Source organism: Erinaceus europaeus, chromosome 14, assembly GCF_950295315.1.
Source record: "Erinaceus europaeus chromosome 14, mEriEur2.1, whole genome shotgun sequence".
In the NCBI taxonomy this organism is placed as follows: Eukaryota; Metazoa; Chordata; class Mammalia; order Eulipotyphla; family Erinaceidae; genus Erinaceus; species Erinaceus europaeus.
This window is the reverse complement of record NC_080175.1, coordinates 32,114,051-32,134,257: the sequence shown is the minus strand read 5'-3', so window position 1 is coordinate 32,134,257 and position 20,207 is coordinate 32,114,051. Positions and strand designations below refer to the sequence as shown.

At 50.9% G+C, this 20,207-nt stretch overlaps 1 protein-coding gene across 2 annotated transcripts; it reads right to left on the bottom strand.

Annotated features, from left to right (window-relative positions):
• Nucleotides 1-3,897: 3,897 nt before the first annotated feature.
• SFRP5 (secreted frizzled related protein 5) lies at nt 3,898-10,520 on the bottom strand. 2 transcript variants are annotated; one of them, XM_007534147.3, is made up of 3 exons: nt 9,728-10,502; nt 7,665-7,742; nt 3,898-4,866 (listed from the first exon to the last, which is right to left on the bottom strand). In XM_007534147.3, the coding sequence occupies exons 1-3, from the start codon at nt 10,485-10,487 to the stop codon at nt 4,520-4,522; spliced, it is 1,185 nt and encodes a 394-aa protein (XP_007534209.2). In that variant the 5' UTR covers nt 10,488-10,502; the 3' UTR covers nt 3,898-4,519. The 2 variants fall into 2 exon arrangements, with proteins under 2 accessions (XP_007534209.2, XP_060027508.1); XM_060171525.1 differs by lacking the exon at nt 3,898-4,866 and adding an exon at nt 7,096-7,280 and having other exon boundaries at nt 9,728-10,520.
• Nucleotides 10,521-20,207: the final 9,687 nt, after the last annotated feature.

Sequence of the window (20,207 nt, the reverse complement as noted above, 5' to 3'; positions counted from 1 at the left end):
GTCAGTCAGTCATTGCCTGGTTTTAAAACACAGTACCTCCCCCATTTGTTCTCAATTCTCCAGGGGTGGGGGCACACTAGTCAGGGTCTGCTGCAGCCCCAATGCCTGCTGGGTGCCAGTTCCACAGGCCGCAGTGAGTGCAGGGCTCTTATGATCTTATCATCTGGCCATGATGGGAGCATCTTTCTGGGAGCCCTAGTTGACCTTGAGCTGGCAGTGGCTCCTGGGGTCTTTAGGATTTGTGGTCCTTGGCCCTTGCCTTTATGGAACATTTGAGGGTGTGTCCCTTTGAGGGACTCTGACTTCAGCATCTGCCCTGCAGCTGGTGGGCTCAGATAGTGATAATGACATTTATTTAACTCATGTACCGGACATCATGCTGGATGCATTGTCTCACTTGAACCTCATGACAATTTCTGAAGCCAGTTTCATTTCCTCACTCCATGTGACTGATGAATAAATGGAGGTCTAGGAAGATTCACACATGTGAACTGTGCCAGAGGAGCTTATTGGTCCCTCATAAGAAAAAGTTGGGGGAGCACAGTGACCCTGGTTGTCTCCCCTCCATTCTGCCTTGCCCTCTTGGAGCAACAGGAGCTTCTGAGCCACTGAGCTAACAGAAAGGGCCTGCCGTCCTCAGCCCTGTGAAGTGGGCTCAGCCTGTGGGGGAACAGAGGCAGCCTTGTGGCAGCTCTCAGCACCCCTTGTCCTTCCGTGGCTCTGTCTGTCTCAATACCCTGAGCTGCACATTCCATTCTCTGGCACAGCTGGGGGCTGGGGATTCCTGCTTCCCTGGCTGCTGGCTTTATGTCTTCAGCAGAGCTGCTGTCTGGGCTGGGACACTGGGTCCAGCCACACACATTCCAGCCGCAACCACCCCCCACGGATTTCCCAAGGGGTGAACTTTAGCCAGGATTATAGCGGACTACAGTTGTGGGATGTGGACTTTCTTTGTGGGACTCAGGAGGCTGGATGCTGACAGGGCTGGGAGGGGCAGGGGGAATTGGGGTGCTCTGACAGCTGGGAGAAAAGTCATCTCCTGAGGCTGGTTCCTCTGCTGCTGATAGGACCCTGATATCTTCCTGTGAGGCAGGGGACAGAAGCATAGCTGCCTGACCTCTTGTACCCTACTTGAACTCACCCCTGCAGGAGGTGGTTCAGGGGTTAAGAACATGGGATAATATAATCTCATTGGCTGTAATTTATTTAAAAAAGAATAAAGGGAGATCAGATAATGAAACTATATGCTCAGCTGCCATTGATTCTAAGTAACAACATAATGGTTTTACCCTTTAAGAAACTGTTGTCTGACTAGTTTTCAAAATAAATGAGAATGACTAACTAGGAAAAAAAATGGGGTCAGGGTTTGGGAGATGGCATAATGGTTATACAAAAGACTTACATGGCTGAGACTCTGCAGTCACAAATTCAGTCCCTAGCACTATGATAAGCCAGAGCTGAGCAGTGCTCCGGTACAGGATCAAATCTCAGCACCACTGTATACAAGCTGTCTCCTATACATTCATGAACCTCTCTGAACTCGTCATCAAAGTGGAGATATTAGAACTTAGAGGATGGCTGGCAGCTTAAATCAATGCTACAGCATTTTGGCAGTGCCTGCCACCTAGTAATAGCACATGACTTTGTAGTTTACATCTTCCTATTGACTTGCTCATCACTGGGGGTATATTTTCAGAAGCAAGACACCCAAGTGATGCTTGATTCCCCCTTCTGAAAGAAACAGTTCTGGCTTTCAGGTAAGATGTGCCTATCCTTTCCCTTCCTCCCTGCCAATGACCTTTCTTAGTTGTTTCACCAATAAATTGGGAATTCACTGAGTGTCTGGAGAAGTAGCTCAGCAGGTAAAGCACAGACTTGCGTGCATGAGGCCCTGGGTTTGATATCTGGCACTGCTTGTGCCAGACCGTTTCTCTGGTGTCAAAATAAACAGATCTTTTAAAAAGAAGGGGAGAAGAGAGGGTTAGGGAGATGCATACTGGTTCTGCAAAATACTCCTATGCCTGAGGCTCTGAGGTCTCAGGTTCAATCACCAGCACCACTATAAACCACCATAAACCAGAGCTGAGCAGTGCTCTGCTCTGGGGTGTGTCTGTCTCTCTCCTCTCTGAATATCTCTCATTTAAATAATCAAATAAAATTTAAAAAGAAAGAAAGTTCTTCACCTGTTAGGTACAGGCACCATGCAAAGTCAAGCTAGTGCTTGGTTATATAATTCTAGTTGCCATTGTATAAGCATCTCCCAAGTGGTGTTTTCGGGCCCCTGTCATACGTTTCCTGACTTACAAACTGTGAAGTAGACAATCACCACTCTTATAGCTGGGCAATATTCTCAATATCATGAGATCCCCAAGTCACAGGACTGGAACCCAGAACTAGGTCTTAGCCCTCATCAGCTGCTCTTGATCTGGAGCAGAACTCTAGTTTTGCACCCAGCTGAAGCACTTGTCTCCCCTGGCTCCCTCCACCTATGGCAATCATGTGACCTACTTCTGGGTGCTGAACTGGAAGTGGAAATCTACCAGCTGGGACTTGCTGGGAAATAACTGTCCTGACCTAAAGGCCAAAGGCAGCTGACCTGCCCTGCCTGGCTTCTAGAACATGGCTGAGAAACTGAGCATAGGCATGATCCCATGACCAGGAGAACACAAGTTCTCCCTGGCACGGACCTCCCTGATGCTCTTCTGGGGGAGTGGAGGAGCCCCACTAGTATTTGGCATTTGTCCTAGGCAGTCAGATGCAGCTATTCACCCCCACACAGCCCAGCCCCTGGGCACCAGCTGCCTATTTCCAGGAAGGGAGTGCAGGCCTAGGTCTTAGAGGGCCTGTGTGGCCTCTGCAAAGTTTCTTCTTGGTCCCAGGAAAGAGATTGCTGGGAAATCTGACTGCTGGTGTTGGCAGCAGAGCCCACATACAGAGAGGACCTGACACACGAACATACACACACACACACACACACACACACACACACACACACACACACACTAATCTGCTCGCCATATTCTCTCTCCCTGGCTGCCAGCATCTGACAGAGCTTGGTATTATGCTTCAGCCAGGAGCAGCCTGTGTGCTCAGTGGAAAAGTAACCCTCAGTCCTGGTTGACTGTGGAAGTGTCGGTAAATATTTGGTCAGTGCAGGAGGCCATGAGACAAGGGACAGATTCAGGAAGCCAGGTGGGCTGGCAGAGTTGAGGTGAAGCTGGGTAGCACTGGCAGCCTCTGAGGTGAGGGGAAACAAACAGACCTCTGCTGCTTCTGACCCATAGGGAGGCCACCTGACTGCTCAGGGCACGCAGCTGACAGACCACCTGTTAGCCTGTGCTGGCCCAGAGCCAAACCCGGGGCCACAGCCCACCACTCTTGAGTGGTACACACTCAAGAGCTGGGATACACAGCTTCTCGCAGTGCCCTGACTGGACCTAGCATCCCAGATGCACCCACACTTGTGAGGAAGGCCATCTGGGGGTGCTCCAGCCCCCTGATGTAGGCACATCTGTGCATCTGTCCTGTGGCTCTTTACTGGCACTACTGCCCCCTCAGATTAGTCATTGTGTATGTTGGGGTACCCTGTAGGACCATGGGGAAGGGGGTTCTTCTGGCTTTGGGGATAGACTAGGTAACTTTTGTCCCTTCTGTCCCTGCTCAGGGACAAAACAAAACAAACAAACAAATCCAGTCATCTCCAGCTCTCCATGAGTGGCAGGATGAGTGGTGACCTGGCTTCATGTTCTCAGGGCTGCTCCAACCTGGGTGTTGCTCTGAGGCCTTCCTGCCATGCTTCCTGCCAGGTCCCCAAGAACTACACCCAGGTGTCTCTGCAACCGCCCTCAGCTCACCCCTTGGGGACCAGTTGACAAAGACCACTTGGTCCAAACCAACTCTCATTTTCTTTGATTTAATTAAAAACTTAACAAAATCCCTCCACCCAACCCAGCCCCTACCTGCACTGAGGAAGTACCAAGGTTTTTGCAGCAGTAGCAATAATTTACTCATCGTTAGGGTAGGAGGGCACATAGAGGCTGAAGAGTGAGCCCCGAAGGGATCCTATGCTATGGTGCTAGGCTGGCACTCTTCCAGCCAGGAGGGAGGACAGAGGTGAGATCACAACACTTTCACTGAAGGTGGGAGCCCAACACTTTCACTGAAGCTAAGATGAGGACATGAGAAGGGGCTTGGCCTAGTACTGAAACTTCTGTGGAAGGTGTTTCCTCCCACCCCCATCAACAGCAGGAAGCTGAAAACCACCCCTAGAAGGTCGCTCAGAGCCCCTGCAGCCTCCCCTCCCTCTGCCTGCTTTCTGAGACCTGGGGTTCCCTGATGGACTGAAAATGTCCAGGAGTTCCCGACAGCCTGGAGGAAGCACACCTTTGGGGGTAACAACTCTGCATAAGCCCCCTCTCCATCAAGAGCCAGGTTAGCCCAGGGTGCGGACGAGGGTGGGTAGGCAGGAGTAAGTATAAGGCACTGTAGGCTGGGAAGGGAAGAGGGGGGTCAGTGTCCTTCAGTGGGGCTCCGCGGCCCCATAGAAGAAGGGGTAGTAGAGGGAGCAGGGGTAGGAGAACATGAACTTGACGGCGAACTTCATCTCCTTGTTCTTCTTGTCCCAGCGGTAGACGGCCATGAGCAGCAGCTGCCCATCCACCTTGCGGCCCATGACCAGGAAGCTGCCTGCCAGGCTGTCCAGCTGCGGGCAGGGGCAGCCTGCCCCGCTCTTCATGTGCAGTACCAGTCGCTTGGTGTCCTTGCGCTTCAGTGGGCCTGGCTTGAGCAGCTTCTTCTTCTTCTGGGCACCGATCAGCTTCCGGTCCCCGTTCTCTATCTTGATCTCCTTGATGCGCATTTTGACCACTGTATTTGGGGGTGGGCGGAAGGACAGAGTGAGGACAGCTGGGCTCTTTCAGGACATGGGGTTGTGCTCCGCTGGGGCTGCGTGGGTGGCTTATCCAGGTTCATTTAATATTTATGTTATTATTTATTGTTATTATTATTTTACCAGAGCACTGCTCTGCTCTGGCTGATGGTGGTGCAGGAGACTGAGCCTGGGATTTTGGAGCCTCAGGCACGAAAGTCTCTTTTCATAACTATTATGCTATCTACCCCATTACATTTAATATTTATAAAGCGTCTGTCCTCTGGGAGTCAGACTGTAGCACAGCGGGTTGAGCGCAGGTGGTGCAAAGCCTAAGGACCAGCGGAAGGATCCCGGTTCGAGCCCTGGCTCCCCACCTGCAGGGGAGTCACTTCACATGTGGTAAAGCAGGTCTGCAGGTGTCTGTCTTTCTCTCCCCCTCTCTGTCTTCCTCTCCTCTCTCCGCTTCTCTCTGTCCTATCCAATAACAATGACATCAATAATGTGACTACAACAATAAAACAGCAAGGGCAACAAAAGGGAATAAATAAATATTTTTTAAAAAGCAAAAAAAAAAAAGCTTCTGTTCTCTGCCGGGTTTTTCCTCTCTCTCTCTCTTCCTCCCTCCTCCCTCCTCTCTCTCTCTCGTCTCTCTCTCTGTCTTTACAGAGATAGGGAAGTAGAGAGAGTGAAACACCACAGCACCAAAGCTTCCTTCAATGCAGTGTGGGCTGGGCTCAAACTAAGCTGCACACATAGCAAAGCAGCACACTGAGTGAACGAACTTTTTCTCTCTGTGTCTCTCTTCTTTCATTTGACAGGACAGATGGAGATTAAGGGGGGTAGATAGAGAAGAAGAAAGGCACCTGCAGGCCTGCTTCACTGCATGTGAAGTGTCCCCCTGTAGGTTGGGAGTGGGGGCTTGAATCTGCGTCCTTGTGCATTGTAATGTGTGTGCTTAATGGGGTGTGCCACTGTCTGGCCCCTCTTTTTAAAGTTATTTGTTTATTTATTTTGGACAGAAACTGAGAGAGATTAAGAGGGAAGGGGAGGTAGGAAGGGAAAGAGAAGAGAGAGAAAGGGAGACACTTTCAGCCCTGTTTCACCACTCATGAAACTTCTTCCCTGCAGATGGAGACTGGGGGCTTGAACCTGGGTTCTTGCACATGGTAGCATGTGTGCTCTACCAGGTGTGCCACCTCCTGGCCCCCCAAGTGAACTATTTCACTAACCTCTTTGCTGGGCTGTGGCTCAACCCCAACACTGAGGAAGGGAGGTCTGCAGAGGCTGTGGCTGGCCCGGACTGTGGAGCTGGGAGTGAAGTGAGGCTGGGCCAGCTCCAGAGTTCATTATGCCTTCCCATGGCACCACGTAAGAAGGGGAGTGGTCAGGTGCTGGGGTCCTTGGGGAGGGCAATACTCTGACCACACAGAGTGTTTGATGAAGGGAGTCCTTGTAATGGATGGAGACTGGCTTTCACAATTTCTGGAAGGGGGGTGTTTTGGAATAACCCCCCCCCTGTGTGTGTGTGTGTGTGTGTGTGTGTGTGTGTGTGTGTCCTACACTGTACCAGTTTTGTGAGGTAGACACCCCACAAGGACCTGAAGGGCTGGAAAGAGCCACGAGCCCCCGGCTCCCCACCTGCAGGGGAATTGCTTCACAAGCGGTGAAACTGGACTGCAGGTGTCTATCTTTCTCTCCTCCTCTCTGTCTTCCCCTCCTCTCTCCATTTCTCTCTGTCCTATCCAACAACAACGAGATCAACAACAACTACAACAATAAAACAACAAGGGCAACAAAAGGGAATAAATAAATATTTTAAAAATCAGCTCTTGGTGGTAATATGGGTGGGAGTGTGTATGTGTGATGCTTCGTGTTTTGTGTGACACTACATCTGTGGTGTGTGTATAGGAGTGGGGTAAGGGTCAGTGGCAGCTGAAGGCAGAGTCTGTGGTCAGAGGTGGCCACACACAGCCTAAGCAGTTGGGGACAGGTAGTTTTAGGCTTGAGGGAGACTAGCCTACAGTGATGTGGGCTAGTCTCTCTCTCCAGCCCTCTGTGCCCCCACCTCTGAGAGCAGCCAGGGACAAGCTAGAGAATAATTTGTCCACTTAGGAGGGAAAATGTCACAACACTTCTTTTTTTTTTTTTTCTCCTGCTCTCTCAGACAGACAGATACACACACACACACCCCTTACAATAGGAGTGCTCTCTTTCCAAACAGACTAATTGGCATAAAAGACCTACTGAAATAAGGATTTCATTGTTATCTCTTTTTTCACAGACAGAGAAGCCAAGACACAAAACAGGGGCTGACTTGGCAAAGATGTGCTGGCTGTGTGGTTCACAATGAGCAGGGTCCTCACGAGACTTGGCTCAGCTCCTCCAGGAATGTGGAGGCTCCAGGCTGAAACTGTAGGGACCCCAGCCAGAGGTATCCAGGGACATGGGCAACTCTTCCATCCTGTGGCCCATCTCTCCCCTGCTACCCCTACCTATCTCCGGGCTAAGCTACTGTGTCACCCAAAAGACAGCCTAGCTATGGAGGCCTCCTAGACAGAACTCACTGGACCCCCTCTGTGGCACCCTTGGAGAGGGGTTGCAGAAAGCCTGGCCATCCGTGGCTTCCAAGGCCCACAGACAACAACAGCCTCAAGAAGTCCCTGAGATGACTGTGCAAACAGGAGGGGCAGCCCCCTTGGATGCTTGGCACCAACATATGAAAGGAGTTCTGAAAGTGCTGAGGCCTGGGGCTGGGGTACTCTGGGGGCAGTGGTCACCTGGGCTCCACACTTACCAAAGTCGCTGGAACACATCTGCTCCATGAGGCCATCAGCACTGTGTTCCATCTCACACTGGGCGCAGATCTTAGTCACTGTGGACAAAAGTCAGAGAGGGGTTGGGGGAGGCTGGTGAGGGGCTCAGATTCCCAGGAGAAGCTCAAGGTGCAGGATTCCCACCTCCTAGGCCTCACCTAACCTCCATTTCCTTTTCTCAGGGCGAGCGGGAAGGTGGTGATGATAACATCACCTGGGCACTGAGTGGCTGTGAGGATCAAAAGAGATGACAGTTCTCAGGCACATAACTACCCAGGTGGGCACTGCTGCCTGAGGCCTTGGCAGCTGCAGCTGGCACATGTGCTGCCTTCTAAGTGCTGTCTCACTGAAGCCCCAGCCTAGGAGTGACTATCACCACTCCTGTCTTAAAGAGACGAGAACTGAGGCCCACCCAGAGTGACTCTCTGAGTCTACACATCCAGTGAGGACTGAGCTAGAATTCAGAAATCTGTGACTTCTGAAGTAGTGCTATTGTGTGTGGGGGGTGGGGTGGGGGGTGGTGTTTACAGGGCCTTTTGAGAAACCCAGAGTTCAGACAAGTGGGTAAATCAAAGACACTGGCAGTGTAGGGGAACTGAGAGGCACCCACCCCATCTCCTAAAGTGGCCTTTGCCAGAACTTCCAAGTGCTCAGTGGAAGCCCAAACTCTTGACTTTTTAATATGATATAGCTGACTTCTACATGGTGACCACATCACTGTTTCTTTAGGCTACCACCTGCAAGCAGACACAGGAGAGCCAAAATTGGGTACAGGTGGGTTTCCCTACCCCCTCCATCACAGGGGAAGGGGGCTCAGAGAGATGGAGGGCCAGGGCAGATCCAGGTTTCTATGCCTGCCAGGCTGTCAACAGTGTGGGTTCTAAATAAGGTGGAAGAGAGTGAATACTGGGAACTGTACTGTCTCTCCCCCACTCCCAAACCAAGGACACAGGTGCTTCCTTTCTTTTAACTCTCCCCAACCTCCAGTGGCTCTTAGGACAGGACATGGGCCATGTGTGTGTGTGTGTGTGTGTGTGTGTCTGTCTGTCTGTCTGTGTAGCTGTGTAGACAAGGTTAGTCCAGAGGTGGGTGGGGTAGGACATAGTGGAGTCCAGCTATTTGGGGGGACTGGGGAAGATAGGAAAAAGAGGGGGCTGTTTTAAACTTTGGGGAGCTCGCAGAGTCTGGGGCTCCCAGAATCTATTAGCTGCTTGGGCAAAGCTTTTCTGCTCACTCCACTGCCAGCCACCCGACTGGTACCCATTGGGTTCTTCTGCCTGGAGGAGTGGGGAGACCCGGGAGCCGTTGGGGATGGAAGGGGGTAGGTAGGATCTTCCTTCCCAAGTTTCTGGAGCTTGGGATCCTTTTTACAGACAGGGACCAAGGCTCATGGAATTAAATAGCTTTTTTAAGGGCTCCCAGTTAGGGACAGAGCCTGCCATCCTGCCTTCTACCCGGGGCCTCTCTCAAAGATCTTAGCCTGTGGCACACAGGAGGGGTCAGGGAGAACCCAGGGTTCCCAGATGCTGAAAGTGGGAGTGTGGTGTGGGAACCTGTACTCAGGAGGGCAGAGGCTTAGCTCCCAGCTCTCACTATGCCCTTCTCCCTGGGGGGTCCCAGCTCTGGGCAAGGGTGAAGCTTAGATTTGCTGCCAGGGGTGCAGGTCTGCGGAGAGGTGGAAGGCGTCCTGTCCTGCTCCGGGAAAAGAGAACAGCACTGGGACTCCCTCCCCCGCCCAGTCCCTCCCCTCCAGGGATCCCAGTGGCTTGGGAAGATGGGTGCCCACGAAGTGCGCTGGAGGGTGGGGTTCGAAATCAGAGCTGGAATGAGGGAGAACCAGCGGCAGTGGGAGCCCGCGGGGAGCAGGGAAGGCAGGAAAGCTGGGGGAGGCAGACCCGGGGATTTGCGGGGGGAGCGAAGACTGCGTGCGCGGGGTGGGGGGGCGCCTTGGGGGCCTCACAGATCCCTGCTCTGGGGGCCTGGGAAGTGGTAGCTGGCTGGGACCCAGGGCCGTCGGAGCGCGCGGGGGTGGCGGCGGCGCTACCTGGAGGCGTGGTGGCTGGCAGGTGCCCGAACTGCACAGCGATGCAGAGGTCGTTGTCCAGGGGGAACTTGTGGCAGTGCAGCATCTCGGGCCAGGGAAAGCCGTAGGCCTCCATGAGCGGCGCGCAGCCAGCGCGCACGGCCTCGCACAGGGAGCGGCACGGGTAGATGGGCCGGTCGAGGCAGACGGGAGCGAAGAGCGAGCAGAGGAAGACCTGCGTGTCCGAGTGGCAGCGCTTGGCCAGCAGCGGCAGCCAGCTGCTCGCCTGCTGCTTCACCTCTGCCAGGCTCTCGTGCTCCAGCAGGTTGGGCAGGCGCATGCGCTTGTAGCCCACGGTGTGGCAGAGCGGCAGGTCGGCGGGGATGTCGAGGCACTGCGGCGGCTTGGCGTACGAGCGGCCATGCAGCGGCTCTGCCTGCCAGCCATAGTAGTCGTACTCCTCGGTGCGCGCGGGCCCCGGCCGCAGCGCCCCCAGCAGCAGCGCCAGCGCGGCCGCCCTCATGGCTGCGAGGCCCCCCGGCTGCCCCGACGCCGCTCGCAGCCCCGCGCGACCCAGGATACAGCCCGCGCTCCGCTTGCTCCGGGGCGCACAGACTGGCCCTGAGCCGCCTCCTCGGGGCTGCAGCCGGGCCTCGCCCCGCGCCCAGCCAATCTCCGCAGGCGGGGCGGCAGGGTGGGGCCCCTCGCCCCTCCCGCCCGGCTCCCCGCGGCCCGCCCCGCGCCCGATCTGCACCCATCCACTCCCAGGCCTGCGCCCCATTCAGCCTAGAGCCCCACCCCCGAGCCCCCCTCACCTCCTTGGGCTCTTTCCTCACCCCTCGCCGTCTCCATCCTTCCGCCTTATCTCTCCTTCCACCGCAGCCTCTCCTGGTCCTTTTCACACTCACTTCACTTGCTTATCTCTGTGGCTCAGCCTCACCCCGCCGCTCTGCTTTCTCTTCCCCACACCTCGGTTCTTCCTTCTAATGGCGGGAGGCTCCAGGCTGCCCACAGGCTCCTGGTCCGCGGGCAGGTCTCCACCGCGCAGCCCTCTGGCATCTAGTGACCTCTAGCTTGGTGCTGGACACCGAGTTGGTCCTTATGGGCGTGAGGAGGGGCGGAGGTCAGAAATGTCTGTGACCCAGAAGTCACCTCAGGAGACATGGGTGGGGCGCGGTTAATCACAGCTGCTCTTGAGAGAGCTCGTCCTAAATGCTGGGGACACGGCACAACACTTCACTATCTTATCAGCTCCCCTTACTGGTGGCAGGAATACTGGGTGCTTACTGCACGCCAGAGCTGTGCTGGATCCATTGTCTCACTTAATTCTCACAGTAAGTTACAAAGTGGTTCAACATTATTATTGCTATTATTACCCCTGTCTCACAGATAAAGGCAGTTGGAGGCAAAGAGGATTGGTGGCAGGACTTGAACCCAGTGAGTGTGGTTCCAGAGTCCAGATACAAACAGGAGGTTCTGATTTAGAGTATTTAGGCTGGGGGTGGGGCCTGGCGAAATAGCTCACTTAGATAGTGTGCTGCTTGGCTAAGTGCACGGCCCAGATTCCAACCCAGCCCCCCTCCACTGAAGGAAGCTTCAGTGCTCTGGCCTCTTTTACTCTCTGCTTTTCTGCCTATCTCTAAGAAAACTATATATATATATGTATAGAGAGAGAGAGAGAGAGAGAGAGAGAGGGAGAGAGAGAGAGGTGTGGCGGGGAAATGCTTGGCCCTTGCTCACACAGTTCATAAGTGAGGGAGCAGGTTTGATGGTAGGCGCTGTGCTCTATAGGCCAGAGTTTGACCTCATTGCTTGAGAGGGTGGGGGCCCTCTGGGGAGCAGCCTGGACAGGGAAGGAAAAGGGGGGGGGGACTCCAGGGGAGCACTGGAGAGGAGATGCCTTTCAGAGACTCCATATTTCCCTCCTGCGTGGGCCTGTCTTCCTTTGACCTTCCTGGAGCGGGTGTTGCAGGAGGTTGGAAGAGAGATGGGAGTGGAGGGGCTCTTTCTGAGAACCTAGCTGGAGATCCAGCCTCCTATTACTTGGTGGGGTAGGTGTTCTGGGGGGATATCTTGAAAGAGCGTTAGGGGTGCTCAGTCTGCTGGAAGGCAAAAGTGAGGGGACACTTGACTTCTGCTGCTGCCTCCCTCTACCAGCTTCACGATTGCTCTGGTCTTCTGGTGGTCTGTCTCTAAAGTGGGGGTGGAGAGAAGTGAGGGACTCAATGGGCATAAAGAGCCCCTACTGTCGTATGCTTTACATTGGTTTGTTCTAGCCCTCTCCCGCCAAGAGAATTGGATCAGTCCTATTAATTTCGCGGGCCTGCTTGGCCCCGCCCCAAGGAACCCCGAGAGAGGGTTCCTGAGTCAGAGAGTTCCTGAGTCCCAGAGTTGGAGAGTTTCAGGGTTACAGAGTAAGAGAGAGTTCCACAGTGGAAGAGTTTTCAGAGGGTTCCCGAGTACGAGAGTTCAAGAGTTCCAGAGTTGGAGAGTTCCCGAGTTACAGAGTAAGAAAGAGTGCTTGCGCCGCCGCAAAGAGACAGCAGAGTTCTGTTTGGTGATTAGTTTGTCTTAGTTTATGAATCGTTGTTCCTGAATAAAGAAATACAGCTTCCCTGCCCAGCCATTGTCTCCGCGTCTCTGTTACCCGCCCGTGAAGCTAGCCCGGCCAGCTGGAGCCATCCGAAATTTTAACAACACCCTATTGTGTGCAAGGATTGAGGTGTGGTCTTCACACCTCAGATGGGGTACAGAGGTGCAGAAGACATGGACCCTGTGCATATGATTTGGCTGTGAGAAAATGACCCAAGGCCAGATGGCAGAGGACGGGACAGTTCTGATGGCCAAGGGACCTTGGTGCATTTGAGTCACATTTCTTCCCCCTTTGATCCTCCAGTCCCAGCATGAAGAGGTTCTGCCTGTGACCACACTGAGGGTGAACTCCCCTCCCTGGGTCAGGGGTGGGGGACAGTCCTCAGGATGTAAGAACTGTGGGCTGCTGCAGACAAGAGAGCCAGGCTCTGATCCAAGCACTGGCCCAATGACCTTGGACAAACTCTGGGCCCTCTTACCCTCTTTTCCTTGTTAGTGAAGTTGCAGTTCTCAGCAAGGGCAGCTGAACTGATTCCTGGAAAGAAACCTGCACTGTGTCATCATATACTAACATGTAGGAATGTTGCCTCTCCATAGGGTGTGTGACTTCTGGCTTGAAATGTGCTGTGTTTTCTTTTTTGTCTTCTTCCCTCTCTTTCTTTCCTTTTCTCCATCCCTCTTCCTGTTTTCCCCTTTACCAGAACATTGTTCAGCTCTGGTTTGTAGTAGTGTCAGGGATTAGGGATTGAACTTGGGACCTTTGAGACTGAGGCATGAAAACCTTGTGCTATGTACAACCAAGGTCTGAGACCACCCCTTACCCCACCTCCCCCACTGCACTGAAGGAAGCTTCAGTGATGTGGTGTCTCCTTCCCTCCCTCTCTCCCTTTCTCCTTGTCTTGCTCTTTCTGTTTGAAAAAAATCAACCCAGAACAGTTAAGCCCTGTAGATGACAAAAATAAGTAAGTACATAAATAAATATTTTGCATCACCATTTTGCTATCTCCCTGGCCCACATGTGTATTCTAGAAGTTCCCCCCAGACTTCGTGGCCCTGGTTCTGGTTTGGGGTTCTGAGTACAGCTCTGCTCCCTGTTCCCCACTGTCCTCCCAAATTTGCTGAGCTGCTGTACTCCAGTTAAAGAGCGGTCCCGGGCTCAGGTAAGGGGTGCAGTAGCTCCCCGTGTGGTTGTAAGAGGTGCTGCTCCTAGGCCGCGGGCTGCCTGCACTGGTGTCCCTGGGTCTGGAGGGCCAGTCTGGGCCATTGTTCCTTCTGCTGGTTATGAAAACCCACACGTGGTCCCAGTGTTGGAGGTGTCTGTACCTCGCAGCTCCAGGACTGCAGAGGGCAGAGGGGCCAGTCTGGCCACTTCCTGGAAGAGGGAGTGACAGCCTTCATCTGGCAATTCTACCTTGGGGGCCCCAGAGGCTTCCTGATGTGGGACTTCTGAGTACAGCAAGGAAGAACACAGGAACAGATCCCACTGGGGTTGCACCCAGGGCAACCTGCCTTCCATGGCTGAGCAGAGGAGAGGCTGCACTCAGATGTGGTGCTATTTATTTATTTATTTATTTATACCACATACATTGCTGGAGCTTGGTACCTTTAGGAACACATTGTTCCTAGTGGCCAGGCCATTATTTTTCCTTCTTTTATTTTTAAGTTTTTTAAATTTAATTTATTTACTTTGGATAGAGACAGAAATGGAGAGGGAAGGAGAAAATGGAGAAAGAGAGAAACACCTGTAGCACCACTTCACTGCTCATGAAGCTTTTGCTTTAAAGAATTTGGGGCTTGAATCCAGGTCTTTACACATTGTAATGTGTGTGCTCAACCAGGTGTGCCACCACCTGGCCCCACTTCTTCTTTTCATAGAGGGATAGAGATGGTGTGTGGGGGGAGCAGGGGAAGAAATAGATAGAGATACCTGCAGCATTGGTCCACCATTCATGAAGCTTCCTCTACAGGTGCAAACTGGTATAATGTGTGCACTCATTATAATGTATAATGTGAGTCACCTCCTAATCCCTTCAACTGCATTTATTTATTTAAAAATTAACTCTATTAATTTTATTTGATAGGACAGAGAATTTGAGAGAGAAAGGGGATGGAGAGGGAGAGAGAGAATGAGAGAAAGAGAGGCACTTGCAGCACTGTTTCACTGCTTGTGAAGCTTCCCTTCTGCAGGCGGGGCCTGGGGACTTGAACCTGGGTCCTTATGCCTGGTAACACCTGCACTTAATCAGATGTACCATCACCCAGCCTTCTTTACCCAAGTTTAAAACAAAGTCTGCTGTGCTCTTTCTTGAAGGGGCTGTCCCAGGGGTTAGCACCTAACATGCTGGACATCTGTCCATCTGGGAGCATCTGCAGTCTGTCCAGGCACACACTTTGCCCAGCTGATGAAGGGGCATAATTCCTTTGAAATCATAGGTTGTGAGCACAGTTCAACACAGATAATTTTCCTTTTTTAGATAAAACCTTATTATTTAGTTATTAACCAGAAACCTGGTTTTAGCAAAGCTCTGGTTTATAGTGGTGCAGGGTATTGAATCTGGGACTTCAGAGCATGCAAGTCTCTTGAATAACTATTATGCTCTCACCCCCACCCTCAAACTTTAATTATGTTGTCAAGTATTGCATTTTTCTACCCATTCCATGACTCAAGTTTGGACAAGGTTCCTACCAGGGGCCCTGAGCTTCTTTCAGGAGGGGAGCGGGGGGGGGGGGGGAGCGGAGGGGGGGGGTGGGGGGGTTTCCACAATCAAAATTGTATATAATTTGGAGGTCCACTCAATGTACAAGATAGATAAGTGGGATTGAATATAACCAGGTAAGATTAATTTATTCATGTGGTTTCAGATTCTATGTTACAAACCAATGATTAGGGGACTGCTACATGTCAAATGTCGTGACATTAAAGAATAGTCATCTGAAAAGTCAATTAACATAATATGTTCTCCAACTCAGTGAGTACAAATTTTATCCGTACACCTCAACCAAAACATTATGGAATAGTAGATTGAATGTGGAAGCAGATTTGAGAATCTGACAACCTTCTGTTAGGTCACAAGGTATTTTCAAGCATGTGAACCAATGACACTCTAATCACCAATAATTTTTATTTTAAGACATGCAATTATTTTTATACAATTTATTTATGTAACATATGACGATATTCTTATTGTTATTTAAAATTAATAAATACATTAAAATTTACTCAGATTTAATTTAATTGAGCTTTAATTTAATCAAAAATTGGGGGTGGAGACCAGCTGGTGGTGCTCCAGGTTGAGCACACATGCTACCATGTACAAGGACCCAGGTTCGAACCCCCTCTCCCCACCTGAAGAGGGAAGTTTCATGAGTGGGGAAGAAGGTCTGCAGGTCTTTCTCTCTTCCTCTCTCCCTCTCCCTCCCCTCTCAATTTCTCTTTGTTCACTCAAAGAAAGAAAGAAAGAAAAAAGAACATAAAATATGGCCCCTGGGAGCAGTAGATTCCTAGTGCTGGCACTGAGCCCCAGTGATAACTCCAGTGGCAATAAAATCTGTTTTTTTTTTTTTTTTTTTTGGTATCAAAGCTTCTCTGGGGCTTCCTTTCTGAATGATTCCATAACTACCAATCAGCCTTTTTTTTTTTTTTTAAAGCTAGCAGGCGAGTTGCCAAGAGGGAGAGAGAAACAAAGAGACAATGTACCACTGCACAGCCCCACTCCTTGTGGAGTTTCCTTTTCTAAGCTTTAGTTTCAAATGTTTTCTTTTTCCTTTTTATTTCTTTTTTTTTTCTTTTTCTTTTTTGCCTCTAGTGTTCTTGCTGGGGCTCTGGTGCCTGTACCACAAATCCACTGTTCCTGGAGGCCATTTTTTCCCATTTTGTTGCCTTTGTTGTTGCCCTTGCTATTGTTATTGTTGCCATTGATGGTGTTGTTGTTGGACAAGACAGAGAGAAATTGAGAGAGGAAGGGAGGTAGAGAGGGGGAGAGTCTTTTTTCCCTTTATTATTATTTTTGTTTACTATTCTGTTTTTGGCCACCAGTGTTATTGCTGGGGCGTGGTGCCTGTACATTCTTGGCAGTTCTTTTCCCCCCGTTTCTCTTTCTGATAGAAACAAAGAGAACGCGGGGCGGGGGGGAGATACATGCTGTACTGAAGCTTCCCCCTTTACAGGTGCGGACCAGGGGCTTGAACCTGGGTTCTTGTGCATGGTAACATGTGAATTTTACCAGGCGTGCTACCACTGGGCCCCCAGTCAGATCATTCATCATGTGTGTCCTTGGGCTTTTGTCTGTTGGACTTTGAGTCTCAGTTTCTTTATCTATAAACTGGGCTTAATAGCTTTCACTTCCCAGTTGGTAGTACAACAAGCTAGTGAATGAGAGAAGTTTGGCAGTGTGTTGGGCATGTAGTAGCTATATGGTCTGGGCTGTGCCAGAGCCACAAGCTGCCCTGATTGTGTTTTTTTACTACCCCTGGGACAGGCAGGAGGCAGCAGTGGGCAGCACACCCAGCTGGCATTCTAAAGGTTTGAGTTATGCATTTGCCACTGAATAGCAAGCTCCTCCCCCCCACCACATACCAAGTCTATTTTCTTACATAGGGGTGGGTGATGGGCCCCCTCTTTTAGCAGGCCTTCAACCCTTGGGACTATCTTGAGTATCAAAGAGCTTCTGGAAAGGATGGCACTGTGATGATGATGAGGGTGGCCTTGTGCTGGGCCCGAGGTGGGGAGGTTCTGCAGCAAGGGCTCTTCTGCCTCCCTGGGTCCTCATTCCAGAGTCTCCATGTTCTACTTGCCTCCTTTTACAATTTCCAGCTCCTATGCATGAGGAGGGACATGCTCCTCACTGCTAGCAGGGACCCGATGCTATTTTCCTCCAGCAACCCTCTGACCCCCAGTCCCCACTGATTTCCAGTAGAGAAAGCTACAATTTGCCCTTCCTGACTCCCAATCCAGTGCTCTTCCCACCACACTCATTGCACTGCTTTCCTTTCCACCACTTGAACTTGTCATTTGTAAACCATGTGTCCCAGAGGACTAGGGGTGTGTGTGGGTGGTGGTGTTGACAGCTCAGAAGCTCTGGGGATCCTGGTAACAGAGGAACTAGAGCCCCTCGCTATCCCCAGATCAGGTGACAAGGAGGGAGCGGCTGCCCCTGTGGAGTAGAGACCTGGTTTGTTTGTTCTGAGAAGGCCCATCTAAAGTGCAAAGGGAAGTGGCTGGATGGACTCCTCGGGGCCTCTTAGGACAGAGCAGAGGATGGAGAGGAAGCCGAGCCATGCTCCTCTCTGCTTTCTGTATCTCTAATACATCATAGCATCACTGAAGCATCTTTAGCATGGTCCAGAGTTTTCATTAAGATCATGTACAGGGAGTCGGGCTGTGGCGCAGCGGGTTAAGCGCAGGTGGCGCAAAGCACAAGGACCGGCATAAGGATCCCGGTTCGAACCCTGGCTCCCCACCTGCAGGGGAGTCGCTTCACAAGCGGAGAAGCAGGTCTGCAGGTGTCTATCTTTCTCTCCTCCTCTCTGTCTTCCCCTCCTCTCTCCATTTCTCTCTGTCCTATCCAACAACGACAACAACAATAATAACTACAACAATAAAACAACAAGGGCAACAAAAGGGAATAAATAAATAAATAAAATAAATATTTTTTTAAAAAAAGATCATGTGCAGGGTGGGGGGCGGGCAGGCAGTGGCACACCTAGTTAAGGCACATGTTCTCATGCTCAAGGACCCAAGTTCGAGCCCCCATCCTCCACCTGTAGGGGAAAAATTAACAAGTGGTGAAGTAAGTGTCTGTCTCCCCAATTTCTCAATTTCTTTTTATCCTACCAAATAAAAATAAGATGGGGGGGATGGCTGCTGGGAGCAGTGGGCTTGTCATTCAGGCACCAAGCCTCAGTGATAAACTTGGTGGCAAAACAAGACATAACAAAACACCAGCCATGTACTCTGAAGTAATGCTAGGCAAGTAATTTAACATTTCAGGTCAGTCTTTCCCTCTCTAAAATGGGGATGATACCAGTAATTCCCATTGGGATTTAAAGGTGACTTAGAGGTCTGAGGGAGGGATAGGATAATAGTTATGCAAATGATCTTTAAGTTTGAGGCTTCTATGTCCCAGGTTCAATCCATAGTACCATCATAAGTCAGAGCTGAGCAGTGTTCCGGTCTCTCTCAATAAAATAAGTGAAATATTTTTTAAAAGTTTCTTGAGGGGGTTGGGCGGTGGCGCAGTGGGTTAAGCGCATGTGGCGCAAAGCGCAGGGACCGGCGTAAGGATCCCGGTTCGAGCCCCCGGCTCCCCACCTGCAGGGGAGTTGCTTCACAGGTGGTGAAGTAGGTCTGCAGGTGTCTATCTTTCTCTCCCCTTCTCTGTTTTCCCCTCCTCTCTCCATTTCTCTCTGTCCTATCCAACAACGAATTGCGTCAATAAGGGCAAGAAAAGGGGGAAAAAATGGCCTCCAGGAGCGGTGGATTCATGGTGCAGGCACCGAGCCCAGCAATAACCCTGGAGGAGGAAAAAAAAAAAGTTTCTTGAAGCGTACACATAGGAAGAACTATCCACAGAACTATAAACTAATACTGTGGAGACTGGTGAAACCATGAACTTATTTTTTATTTTCCATTTTATTGGGGGGTTAATGGCTCACAGTAAATACAGTTGTTGACATATGGTAAAATTCCTCATCTCACTATGATAGGTGTCTGCAAAACACTTTCACCACCAGCCTTGATTGCTCTCCGCACCCTCATGCACCAGGGCCTGCAAAGTCCTCCCACCCCTCCCCTCCCCATAGTTCTTTCAATTGGTGCAATGCCCCAATCCCAGTCCAAGTTCTCTTTTGTTTTTTCCCTTTCTGCTCTTGATTCTTAAGTTCTGCCTATGATTGAGATCATCTCATATTCATCTTTCTCTTTCTGGCTTATCTCACTTAACATGATTCCTTCAAGCTCCATCCAAGATGAGGTAAAAAAGGTGACATCATCATTTTTTTTTCTTATTTATAAAAAAGGAACACTGGGATCTGGGTGGTGGTGCACCTGGTTGAGCGCATGCATTACAGTGCGCAAGGACCTGGGTTTGAGCCCCCGGTCCTCACCTGCAGGGGGAAAGCTTTGTGAGTGGTAAAGCTGTGCTGCAGGTGTCTCTCTGTCTCCCTCTCTATCACCCCCTTCCCTCTTGATTTCTGGCTATCTCTATTCAATAAATAAAAAGATTTTTTTTAAAAAAGGAAACACTGATAAAGCCATAGGATAAGAAGGGTACAACTCTACACAATTCCCACCACCAGAACTCCGTATCCCATCCCTTCCCCTGATAGCTTTCCTATTCTTTAACCCTCTGGGAGTATGGACCCAAGGTCATTGTGGGATGCAGAAGGTGGAAGGTCTGGCTTCTGTAATTGCTTCCCTGCTGAACATGGGCATTGACAGGTCAATCCATACTCCCAGCCTGCCTCTCTCTTTACCTAGTAGAGTGGGGCTCTGGGGAAGCGGAACTCCAGGACACATTGGTGGGGTTGTCTGTCCAGGGAAGTCTGGTTGGCATCATGCTAGCATCTGGAACCTGATGGCTGAAAAGAGAGTTAATATATAAAGCCAAACAAATTGTTGACTAATCATGAACATAAAGGCTGGAATAGTGCAGATGAAGAGTTGGGGGGGGGGGTCTCCGTTCTGTAGATAGCTACTAGGAATATTTTAGTTATATTCCAATGGGGCAGTGGCTATACTAGTTTTTTGTTTGTTTGTTTTCCCCTGAGCCTGAAATCTGATATGCAGGAAGATCCAAGTTATTTTCTGGGGAGATGATGTCATGGCTGCAAAAAGGACCAGAAAGCTGGATCAGGGAAGAGAGTAGCTCCCAAATATGGGACAGGTGTATAAATATTGTTGACTGTAAAT

What these genes read in the sequence shown, in the direction of transcription:
- SFRP5 (XM_007534147.3), bottom strand. Translation starts at nt 10,487, where the DNA reads ATGGGGCGCAGGCCTGGGAGTGGATGGGTGCAGATCGGGCGCGGGGCG. An exon ending in GCCAGCCACCACGCCTCCAG is followed by an intron (nt 7,743 to 9,727) that starts GTAGCGCCGCCG and finishes TTTTGTCCACAG; the next exon opens with TGACTAAGATCTGCGCCCAG. An exon ending in GATGTGTTCCAGCGACTTTG is followed by an intron (nt 4,867 to 7,664) that starts GTAAGTGTGGAG and finishes CCCCAAATACAG; the next exon opens with TGGTCAAAATGCGCATCAAG.